Raw genomic sequence first — 12,747 nt, 5'->3', positions numbered from 1 at the left:
CTAGAGTTATTTATTCAAGAAAAATTTAGTACAAATGTATCTGCATTGAGCATATGACTGGATGATTTGATCTGTGGATTGTGACATTTTTTCATGGACATTTGTATATTAATTGCTGTTTAACAGGGTCCCAATCTGTCTGAAACTTTATGTTCTTTCTCCACAAAAACATGAGATTAAATTTCTTGGCCACAACCACAAATTATATGGGGTAAATAACATAAAACAACTATTTCTGGGTGAAGTAATCCCTTAATAGAAAACTTTACTTGTGTCAGGGACAAAACCCTGGCTAAACCATAACAGGCAGTTGTTGTGATCCTGTGAGGGGTTTGCACATTCTTCTCATTTCTGTGTGGATTTTCTTCCACATCCCAATGATTCCATGCATATTATGTTAACCCTTGTGTGGTGTTTGTATTTTTGTTACTCAGCTGGGGTTAATAGGTCTGGAAGACGCACAACATTATTGGGTTTTAACCTCCTTAGCTTTAGACCTGAGTGTCGCTCAAGCTGTAAAAACAGGGCTAAAAGCGATAGTCCGGCAATGGTATAGACACGTCTGGTGTAAGACCCAAGGCTTACTCGGGCTGTAAAAGTGCCAACAGCATTAGTGCTGAGCATTACCCGGGCACCAGTATAGGCATGTCTTGAGTAAGCGTCAGGCCTGAATGTTACCTGGGTAACAGTGTAGACACGTCTCCTCCTAGCCTCAGGATGGCGTATCATAAGAAACACCTCTTAGTGGTGACAAAGTGAATCTGACTTCAAGTAGTGGAATTGAAGCGGTCAGAAAACCGAAAGTGACTCTGGGAATCCGAAAGTGACGCTCGCATCACTCGCACATGTGCAGTGTGCTGTTCATATTATTATTAATATTATCTGTATCTTCATTATACTTTCTACACTTCTGGCTTTGTACTTTTAGTGTTTTGCACGTTTTACAGCAGAAAGATGAGATTTAAAAAAAATGAACATTTTCAAACAAAAAAATGCAACTCTTTTTACGTTTTTTTTTTGAGAAAAAAATTTAATGCTAAGGAGGCTACAACAGTCAGTCAATCATTTTTCAACCTGCTATATCCTAACACAGGGTCAAGGGGGTCTGCTGGAGCCAATCTCAACCAAAACAGGGCGCAAGGCAGGAACAAACCCAGGGCAGGGCACCAGCCCACCACAGGGCACACACACATACCATGCACACACTAGGGACAATTTTAGGACCACCAATGTACCTAACCTGCATGTCTTTGGACTGTGGGAGAAAACCCACGCAGACACGGGGAGAACAGGCAAACTCCACGCAGGAAACCCAGGTCTCCTTACTGCGAGGCAGCATCGCTACCACTGCAACACTGTGCCGCTGTTTAACATTTCATGTTAAACTACATAAAAGATGTTGACTTCATGTGACTAACAAACAATGTAGACAGCAAATACATTTACTATTTATTTCTTCTAGATCACATTTATCAATGAAACCGGTATTCAGTTATTGTGATAAAATGTGATTTATGTGTAGAAATCAATAATAATCAAGAAAGAGGGTGGAATATATCAAACATTTCAATGACAGAAACAAACTCTTTTCAAGATAACAACTAATTATTGTGCAAACAGAAGTGTTGAAGATGCCCTGCTTGTTACAGTCATATGAAAAAGATTGGGACCACCTCTTTATTTTTTGGATTTTTGTTTATCATTGGCTGAGCTTTCAAAATAGCAACTTCCTTTTAATATATAACACGCCTTATGGAAACAGTAGTATTTCAGCAGTGACATTAAGTTTATTGGATTAACAGAAAACATGCAATATGCATCATAACAAAATTAGACAGGTGCATAAATGTGGGCACCCCAACAAGAGATATGACATCAATACTTAGTTGAGCCTCCTTTACAAATATAACAGGCTCCAGACGCCTCCTATAGCCTTTGATGAGTGTCTGGATTCTGGATGGAGATATTTTTGACCATTCTTCCATACAAAATCTCTCCAGTTCAGTTCAATTTGATGGCTGCTGAGCATGGACTGCCTGCTTCAAATCATCCCATAGGGGACTGTGACAGCCATTCCAGAACATTGTACTTCTGCCTCTGCATAAATGCCTTTGTAGATCTCGAACTGTGTTTTGGGCCATTGTCTTGTTGGAATATCCAATCCCTGCGTAACTTCAACTTTGTGACTGATGCTTGAACATTATCCAGAAGAATTTGTTGATATTGGGTTGAATTCATCCGACCCTCGACTTTAGCAAGGGCCCCAGTCTCTGAACTAGTCACACAACCCCACACCATGATGGAACCTCCACCAAATCTGACATGAAGTAGCAGGTGTTTTTCTTGGAATGCAGTGTTCTTCTTCCACCATGCAAAGTGCTTTTTGTTTTGACCAAATAACTCAATTTTTGTCTCATCACTCCAAAACCCTTTCTTCTAAAATGAATCTGGCTTGTCTAAATGAGCATTTGCATACAACAAGAGACTCTGTTTGTGGTGTGAGTGCAGAAAGGGCTTCTTTTTCATCACCCTGCCATACAGATGTTCTTTGTGCAAATTGCGCTGAATTGTAGAACGATGTACAGATACACCATCTGCACCAAGATGTTCTTGCAGGTCTTTGGAGGTGACCTGTGTGTTGTCTGTAACCATTCTCACAATCCTGCTCATGTGCCGCCCCTGTATTTTTCTTGGCCTGCCAGACCTGCTGGGTTTAACAGCAACTGTGCCTGTGGCCTTCCATTTCCTGATTCCATTCCTTACAGTTGAAACTGACAGTTTAAACTTCTGAGATCGCTTTTCATAGCCTTCCACTAAACCATGAGACTGAACAATCTTTGGTTTCAGATCTTTTGAGAGTTGCTTTGAGGATCTCATGCTGTCTGTCACTCTTCAGAGGAGAGTCAAAGGGAAGCACAACTTGCAATTGACCTCCTTAAATACCTTTTCTCATGATTGGACACACCTGTCTATGAAGTTCAAGGCTTAACAAGTTAATCCAAACAATTTGGTGTTATAAGTAATCAGCATTGAGCAGTGACAGGCATTCAAATCAGCAAAATTACAAGGGGACCCACAATTTTGCACAGCCAGTTTTTCACATTTGATTTAATTTCATACAACTAAATACTGCTTCACTAAAAATCTTTGTTCGGAAAACACCCCAGTACTCAGATGTTCCTAGGAAATGAAAGACATACCACTGTTAGCGTTTTTGTTGAAAGTAGAGTCAATTATTATGCCTGCTGAGAGGGGTTCCTAAACTTTTTCATACAACTGTATATTACATCAAATCTTCACCTTCCTCTATTTCCCTGGTTGATATGCCGGAGTACTCATTTTGGATTTTTCTTCAGTGTTAAGTACCATCCAGTTCCCCATACTTTTTGGGGAAATGAACAGCATGAATGTTAACTCATATATATGGATTCAGGACTTTCGTTTAAATCAGTCACAGTACAAGACACTTTTTCAAAAGTCATTTATTCAAACACAGGAAGCCAGCAGAGGTGTCTTGTCACCATTACTATTTACTCTGTACACAAGTGACCTGAGAGAGAACAATGATCACTGCTCCATTATCAAGTATGCTCCATGCTCATAGGATGCATATCTATGGAGGATGAACGCCAGTATCTAAATCAAGTGGACTGTATGGTAAACTGGTGCAATTAGAACTCTCTCTCTCTGAATGTACAAAAGACCAAAGAAATGATATTTCTTTTTTTATTTTATTTTTATTTTGCAGTTTTTGATTTGCTTTCATCACCACCCTTTGCAAAAGTGCAGCTTCAGGAAGAGCTGACCACAGTCAGTGAGGTTTACATTCTTTCGACATTCAAGCTGCAGCCTAAGGCGAGCACCACAGTCTTCGGCCTCTATTCCTCAAAGGACAACACAAAGTATTTTGAACTGTCAGTGTTGGGGAAATTAAATCGAGGTAAGCAGAAAATATCCTTCCAGCTTTTTATTAGACTGTAGTAGCAAGATATTACAATAATCTTTAGAGTGGGATTCTGTCTTTGATGCTTGTGGAGCTTGTAGATTTCATTCTGACATGTAAGGCTGAATAAAGTCTAATGAAACAATCAGCTTATAATGTCGAGGTGTAATGAGTTCATTGCTCATTGCTCTTAAATAGATGCTGAGCACTTCCTGTTTTAATGTACTTTGCCTAGATAGCTTTGTTATATGGGTTGGAGATGGTGGCACTGACCAGAAAGCAGGAGACAGAGCCGGAGGTGTCAGAGTTAAAGATGTTAAGATTTGCACTGGGTGTGACGAGGATGGACAGGATTAGAAATGAGTACAGTAGAGGGTCAGCTCAGGTTGAACGGTTGGGAGACAAAGTCAGAGAGGTGAGATTGCGTTGGTTTGGACATGTGTTGAGGAGAGATGCTGAATATATTGGGAAAAGGATGTTAAAGGTGGATCTGCCAGGTAAGAGGAAAAAAGGAAGGCCTACGAGATGGTTTATGGATGTGGTGAGAGAGGACATGCAGGTGATGGGTGTGACAGAACAAGATACAGAGGACAGGAAGATATGGAAACAGATAATCTGCTGTGGCGACCCCTAACAGGAATAGCCGAAAGAAGAAGAAGAAGAAAAAGAAGAGAGTTGGCACTCTGGTACAATGGACACAACATCCTTAATTTGACTGGCGCCTCCAGTTTGCATGTTGTCCTTCTGTCCTGGAGAGCTTTTCTGGGTATTCCAGTTTTCCTTCTACATCTCAACAATATGCACGTTAGGTTGATTCTAACTTCCCAGTGTAAGCATGTGTGTGCCAGGTCATGACAGGGAAAACAATTTGGGGCGTCAACAGAGTCATCTCATTTACTGTCCAAGGACACAAAAAAAGCAAATCAAAAGGTAACATTCTTGGGTGTGTGTTCTTCCCATTATGTGGGGTAACCATCTTAAAGAGATAAGGCTCATCAGGCTGATTTTCCAAGGTCACTGTGGTAGCAGAGGAAGGAATGATGCCTCTTTCTGGAGGGTTGGGTTTCTAAAGGCATCTGAACCCGAAGAGGTGGGGGTCAGTTGCCCTCACTGGGTGGCTTCTTGACACTGAGGGGTAAGAAGGAGATGACCGCATTAGCCATAGCTCACCCTCTCGTCATTCATCGACAGAGACTGTGAGGAGTTCTTCCAATGCGCATGCGTGACAGTGCTGATTTAAACACCGTTAACCAATTATGACATTAGAAGTCACGCTCTCCCAGAGGGCTGTTGGAGAATCACCATAGCAATGGGAAGCATTGAAATGAGAAAATGACAGCGCCCATGCCAAAGCAAAATGGCATTGTCATAAGAGGGAAATAAAATATGAACTTTCAATTGTAGAGATTTAAAAGAAAATTAATTCTATAAGGTGAATAAGTCTTTAAGGGATATAAAGGACATCTCTAAAGAATAAATTAACAAAAAATTATAAATCGTGACAGGGATGTTATGAGCGTACGACTGGATGACTTGACATGTGGTGTCTACAACATGGACATTTGTGGTATTGTTTGCAGTTACCTAGCATTAGTCATCTTTGACACCAATCCTTTCAGGAATTGTTATCTTTGTGCATAAAAATATGAGATTAATTTTTTTTTCTAGGATGTCAGTAGACAGTAGTACATAAGGAAACATACAAAAATATGATCTTTTGGTGGATTTTCCTTTAAAGATGGTTAAAGGATGCTGAGCTAATTGGTGTGACGGTGCCAGTCCCCTCCAGACTGCGTCTTCACATATGGGAGTCTGCAGAACGCAACACCGTCGATAATTATGACCGAGATGAGCTGATAAATGAGGACAAATCTCAGATGAAGCCAGGGGATGGTGGAAAGTGCTCAGGTGTATTCATTTTAAACAGTCAAAAACAAAACCAAAAATGTCCACTCTGCAGTGCTCTAAAAACAGTACATGATTAAATCCATAAAACCAGGTGAAAAGTGGGGATAAAAATCCATAATAAATAAATCCGTTAAAATCAGAGGTTAAAATTCAGTCTAACTCCTTCTACATCTCCCCGGCTCACCCATTACTCACGTAGCCGGCAGAGACTCAGCAGCCACGAACTTCTTTCTGCCGACCCCCGTCTTGGCTGCCTCCAAAATTCGCAGCCAGACCATCCAGGGTCGGCTCTCCTCCCATCTTCCATTGCGCTCACTTGGTCGCACCTCAGATGCCTAGGGACGGCACCTGCCTTGCTCGACCCACTCCACCCAAATATTCAGTGGGGTGAACACAACCTACGCTCTTTTGCGGGGCTCCAGCTCATGCTGCCTTCTCCTTCCAGATGGCCAGATCATCCTCCCAAGACTGCCTTTCATGTCCTTTAACCTCCTTCTCTTTTGATCTCTCTCTTTTTTGTTTTTCCTCTTTTTGCCTTCCCCTGTGCCGGCCTGTACTTATATGGCTACGTGGGCTCAGTGTCTTAATCACATGCTGCAGGTAGCCGATGAAGCATTTGAGAACGATCACACCCACACGTGCAAGTGCGACTCGCCCCAATTACCTCATTAACTCCCTGTGGTCGTGCAATTGTGCCCACGGAGACAGACACGGCTATCTGGATTTAAAAGTGGCCATATTTTTGAAGCCGCAGACCCGCTATACCACAAAGGGATACTGGAATGAGGTGGACAAATTAATTTCAAGCTTATGTGTTATCCATTTCATTGTTTGTTCATTCAGTCACTTGTCTAATATCAGTACCAGCGTTATCCATCATACTGAAGTAATTCAAGGACATCATTTTCAAATAATTATTTTTATACTCAGAAGTTTAGTTTAGTTTTAAAATCAGTAGGTTGGTTGTTCAGGGCAAGCATAGTAGTTTAGCAGTCTGGCTGTCCTCCATGTGTTCATATGGATGTTCTATGACATGCTGTTATTGTGATTGGTGATATTAAATTGGCTTAGCATGAGTAAGTGTGTAAAAGTGATCTGTGATGGACCATGGCTGGTCCATGCCTTGTGTCAATTTCTGCTGGAATGGGCTTAACATTTATTAATCTGGACCAATGGACTGATATTTGCACATCATTGAATACGTTCATTTTCTGAACTCACTTTTTCCTTTTGAGGAAGCTGGAGTGTATTTTGGCAGCATCACACACTTGGTTTCCCATCTTCGAAGGGCACTGACATTCATGCCAACATACATAACTTTGGGAAGTGGAAGAAAACTGAATTACCCAAAGAAAATCAACAGAACCATGAGAGGAAGGTTTAATTGCCACACAAGACTGGTCCAAGATTCTGCCAGGCATCAATACTAAATGCTGTGCCTCCAGCTGAGCTAACCTCTTTTCCTTTTTGCTGATATTCAGGACAGATTTAATTTGTCTGATGTGTGACTGCATGTGCTTTGATATCCAACAGCAAATCTTCGATATGTGAAGAGTGATGGCAAGTTAAACGTCGTCACCTTTAACAACATTCAGCTTGCTGATGGGAAGCGCCATGCAGTTCTTTTACGGCTCAGTGGTTTACAACAAATGTCCAGCACAGCTGAGCTCTACGTTGACTGCACCGCAGTGCAAACAGTGAAGGATCTGCCAGCTGCATTTACAAACTTCCCAAAAGAGCCAAACTCCCTTGAGTTGAGGACCCTCAACAAAAGGCCGCAGGTAGGTGTGGAATGAAACATTTTAAAGATGTGCTGCACACCAATACCTTAATCAGAGATTTATATGATTCAAACAGCCATTCTTGATTTAATTTTTTTTTTATTTCATTAAATGTGTATATCTTGTTCATATAGGATACCCTGGAGGAACTTAAATTGGTAGCAGGGGGTTCCCTGGCAAATGCTGCTGCCATTCAGGAGTGCCAGTTGCAGCAGAATGATGCGGCTTTAAATTTTGGTAAGTTATTATTATTCAAGAAAGACAATGGAAAATGTTAGATTAACATTTATTCATTTTTTTCATTTTTCATTCTGTTTTATCAATAGTTAGACTCCTGCACAGTGACTTTGCTAGAAGCAGACTGAGAGTTTCAATCTGTCTGTTTGTTAGAGGTTTGCCTGTTTTTTTCCCTCTGGAATCCCACTATTCCTCCCACATTCCAAAGACATTACAGGACAGACTGATAGATTACTCTAAATCAGGGGTGTCCAACTCCGATCCTGGTGGGCCGCAGGTTTTCAGTTCAACTCATCTTCTAATCAGTGACCAGTTTTCAACTGCTAATTAACTTTTTTACCTTTATTTTAATAGCCCTGCTTTTAAGAATTCAGTCCTCTGAATCGATTCTTTTCTTCATTCAATCGCAGCCAAACAGAAGTGGGATGTGAAGCAAGCCAACAGATGACCAGCTAAATCGGGGCTTCAAAATCCAACCAGTTTCTTAATGAGAAGCCGATTCTTGCTATTAGTGAAGCCCCTTATTTAATTCCATGGCTTGTTGCTACTCTTGTTATGCCACAGTAGTCTTCTACAAAACTGTCGATTTTCTGCCTTTTTCTAAGAATGCTGTCAAAATGTTTTGGTGACCTGAGAGATCAACCTTACTGAGACCTTTACCTTTCTTTATTTTCAGAGACTGTGTGATGAGCACAGGTTAGCTGGTCATGTTGTGTCTCATTATTGTTTGGCTGTTAATTAATGAAAAAGAAACAAGTAAGGGGTCTGAGTCAAGTAAATTAAAACTAAGCCAAAATAAGTTAATAAGCAGCCAGACGAATTAAGAAGATGGTTAGAGTGAAAACCTGCAGCCACTGTGGCCCTCCAGGACTGCTGTTGGGCATATCTGCTCTAAATTGTCCCCCTATAGCTTACTAACATGCAATGTAAAGCAATTTTAAAGCTGAATAAAATAAATTAGCCCCATATGAGTGAATCTGGCAGTGTGTGCTCCACAATCGATTGGCACCTTGGCCACAGTTGGCATTACACACAAAGCTTCAATGATAGTTTCTGATCCCCTCCCACAATCCAGAGGTTGGGAGCATCTCCACCACACAATGAACCACCAGGGTTGAGACCCAAGTGCACATTGGAATGGTGTGAGGTTTTTTATGGTGGCTGGTGTGCCAATCCTGCCACCAGCCCCAAGGTTTTCCCTGCACGTTGGAGGGCCTGTTTGCAGAGCTGGATGCAGATTAACTCTTTGAGGTCTGAATATTTTTTTGGCCGTCTTCATGCAGGTACCGGCCGGCGGAGCTAAAGGCAGATCTGACAAGAGAGTGAAGCGTACACGCAAAGCAAAATACTTCATGGACAACATTTTGCATTTTATGGCTGGATGAGACGCAGGCTTAATCGCACTGAGATTTGGATGCAAAGGATCTGGAGATCACAAATGAAAGTGATGTACCAGCATCAGCTGATCGTAGTGCTGAACTACTGTATGTCATTATAAGTCGACACCCGCCTCGAAAGAGTTAATGTCATACCCAGGACAAAGCAATTGCAGTTTAAGGTCCTTGCTCAAGGGCCCAATGGAGCAGATTCACGTAGGGATCTGAACTGGCAACCTTCTGATTGCTGTTGCAGACCCCTAGCCTCAGAGCCACTACTCCGAACTGGACTAGTTTAGCTAAGGAATGCACTGTGTTAGGGAAAATAATCTTGATAATAATCTTGATCCCAGATTCTTCTTCTTCTTGATCCGTGGTTCACTTCATCCATACTGTACAAGTTCTCTCAGGACTCCATCAAGTTTATAAGAAACTTATTTAACAACTAGACATTAAGCCCGTTAAAATAACGAGCGCTAGAACAGTAGTGCATAAACATTTGTATGAACAGTCTATATTAAATGGCAAGGGACCTTGAATGTGGCTGTAATATGTGTCACTGTATTGTGTGCCTTTAATTTTCTCTCTCAGTAATACTGGTTTGTATTTCCGTGAAATGCCTGTAATTTTGTCTGACAGTAATACAGTAGAACCTCGGTTCACGACCATAATCCGTTCAAGACCGTATGAACTGTATGTAAATATATATTTTTTTAAGTTTTTAAGCACAAATATAGTTAACTATACCATAGAAAGCACAGCGTAATAGTAAACTAAATGTAAAAACATTGACTAACACTAAGAAAACCTTGAACAACAGAGAAAACTAACACTGCAAGAATTTGCGCTATAGCCTTATGACCCGCTCACTAAAAACTCTTTTGTTAATGAGTTTTAAGCACAGGGGAAAAAATAAACATTTGAAAAATCTGTAATTTAATAAACAACCAAGAAGAGTAACATTGCAACAATGCACACGCGTGCCTGTGTGTGTGTCTCTTAAGCGCACGCCTCTGTGTCTGTGTGTGTGTCTGTCTGTCTGTCTCTCACCTGTGTGTGTGTGTGTGTGTGTGTGTCTCTCTGTCGCGCGTGCCTGTTTGTCTCGCGTGTGCGTGTGTGTGACTCGTGTGTGAGACGCGCGCGCGCCTGTGTGTGTGCGTGACTCGTGCGCGCCTGTGTGTGTGTCTGTCTCTCTCTGCACAGGGAATGCATAGGAAGAGACTGAACACGTGCTGTGTGGCCCCGCGCATGCGCACTTCTCCAGAAGACACACACGGACTGTACGCGCCTGTGTGTGTGTGTGTGTGACTCGTGCGCGCCTGTGTGACTTGCGCGCGCCTGTGTGTGTGTGTGTGTGTGTGTGTGTGTGTGACTCGCGCGCGCCTGTATCTGTCTCTCTCCGCACAGGGAATGCACAGGAAGAGACTGAACACGTGCTGTGTGGCCCCGCGCATGCGCACTTCACCAAAGAAGACACACACACGGACTGTGCGCGCCAGTGTGTGTGTGCGTGACTCGCGAGGGCGCGTGTGTGTGTGTGTGTGTGTGCGTGACTCGCGCGCGCCTGTGTGTGTATCTCTCTGCACAGGGAATGCACAGGAAGAGACTGAACACGTGTTGTGTGGCCCCGCGCATGCGCACTTCACCAGAAGACACACGGACACTGGAAGCACACAAGGGTTTTATTAAAGAGGATGATGGCATCTAAGGAGAATACCATGCAATATATGATAACAGTTCTTTGTTCAGTCAAAGCATATATAGATATGAATGTGTTTATCACCTAGCTGATAGCTTTACATGGCCACATTTACTTACAAAAAGTATGATGATATAAATGGGTTACATTCATGGCACTGAGACTCAGAGTCGGAGGCTGCTTCCTAGAAAAATGTCTGCATATTTTAAACCAATAGACAAATGTCAGTGTAAAGCGCCTTTGTTATATTGGTAATCTTGTCTTCAGGGATAACATTAGGCCAGCTGCATCCCTTTCAGATAATAGTGGCAGATTTAATAAAGTTAGAAAAAACTTGTGAGCCTAAGACAAGGGTGTGCAAAGTCAGTCCTGGAGGGCTGCTGTGGCTGCAGGTTTTTGTTCCAACCCAATTGCTTAATTAGAAATTAATTGTTGCCAATAATTTCATTTCATGTCTTGTTATAGTTTTAACTCTGCCATGTCAGGTCATTCTCATATCCTAGATATTTTTTTCCTTTCTAAGGATGTCATCCAAATGATTTGACGTATAAAACTGGATGAGTAATTCTCAGTCCTTCACTTTCTTCTCTTCACTTTCCTTCCAAGTATTTAATTAAACCAAATAGTGCACAAAAATACACACAATTAAATGGAAACCAGCTAAATGGAGAACTGCTTGTTTCTTTGTCATTTGCATCTTATTGGTAATAAGGAGCAATTAAATACTAAGCCCAATCTCAATGAGCTAGACAACGAAAGTGAAGCAGACGTGTTACTTGAGAAATAAGTGCTTCTTATTAAGCAATTGGGCTGGAACAAAAACCTGCAGCCACTGCGGCCCTCCAGGAACGACTTTGCCCATCCTTGGCCTAAGAGACCAAGATGCTACAGGATTATGGAAAGGATTCCCTCTGACAATTAACAGACTCCAACTAAAGTCACAGAATCATTTTCAGTCCTGCTTCTAATAAAACACATCACCTTATCCTTTACATTTCAAGTTTTGAAAACTGAACAGTTCATGTTATTGAAATCAGAACTGACTTAATCTAATCAATTGATTACTGAATCTGAATAAAAAAAAATATTTGCGTGTTAGGAGATGCAGTAGATAGCAGTGCAGGTTTGTGGCTTTTGAATCCTATGTTAGAATCCCTGCCCAGATGTTGTTTGCTGCCTTTTGCCTATTGCTGCCATTTTAGGCTCCTACAACCCTGAACTGAATTAAGTGGGTTGGGTGGATGAAGGAGGGAAGGCCGTTTAAAGATTTACATGAAATGCTGGCACTCACAATTGTAAGTACTCAGCAGGTGGTAGCAGAGCTGATGACAATTTTAGTGTCTCTTAGCTATAATGGATTGAAACACTGTCCATTTGAAAGAATAATCATGAGAATTAAGGTGAACCCAATAAGAGCAACGTACCCCTCCAACCAAAAAAAGAAGTGAAAATGTTGAAAGGTTTGTGTCAGACCAACTTAGATTTCAAGAAGTTAAGTACCAACGTGAATACTGCGTGTTATGTATGGACTAGAACGTGGACCTGTAATAAAATGAATTTGGTGTGGCCCTACTCTTAATCAAAGTAAATTATATAACAAAAAGCACCAATGATCGACTGGTGCCCATTCAAGGTTGAGAAAGCCCCCCTTGTTTGTAACACAGGATTAGGAAATGGATTAAAGAAAGGGAAGAAGTCCAGTCCTTACAGAATTTGTAAAGCTCTGATTTTTGCCCCACACCTCCAGAGTCCTGGGTTCAAATTCCTGACATGTGTAACTGTGTGTGTGGAGTTTCCAGTGTT

General features: G+C 41.6%; 1 protein-coding gene across 1 annotated transcript in view; it reads left to right on the top strand.

The window, feature by feature from the left end:
• thbs4a (thrombospondin 4a) overlaps nucleotides 1-12,747 on the top strand; it is a 169,672-nt gene that overhangs the window by 26,582 nt on the left and 130,343 nt on the right. The window contains exons 2-4 of the mRNA XM_039758372.1: nucleotides 3,749-3,940; nucleotides 7,385-7,632; nucleotides 7,767-7,869. Of these exons, the coding sequence (XP_039614306.1) occupies nucleotides 3,749-3,940; nucleotides 7,385-7,632; nucleotides 7,767-7,869 (543 nt within the window). The remainder of the gene's footprint in view (nucleotides 1-3,748; nucleotides 3,941-7,384; nucleotides 7,633-7,766; nucleotides 7,870-12,747) is intronic.

Source organism: Polypterus senegalus, chromosome 7 (genome assembly GCF_016835505.1).
Source record: "Polypterus senegalus isolate Bchr_013 chromosome 7, ASM1683550v1, whole genome shotgun sequence".
In the NCBI taxonomy this organism is placed as follows: Eukaryota; Metazoa; Chordata; class Cladistia; order Polypteriformes; family Polypteridae; genus Polypterus; species Polypterus senegalus.
Note: the sequence above shows the minus strand (reverse complement) of the source record. Positions and strands in the feature narration are given on the sequence as shown.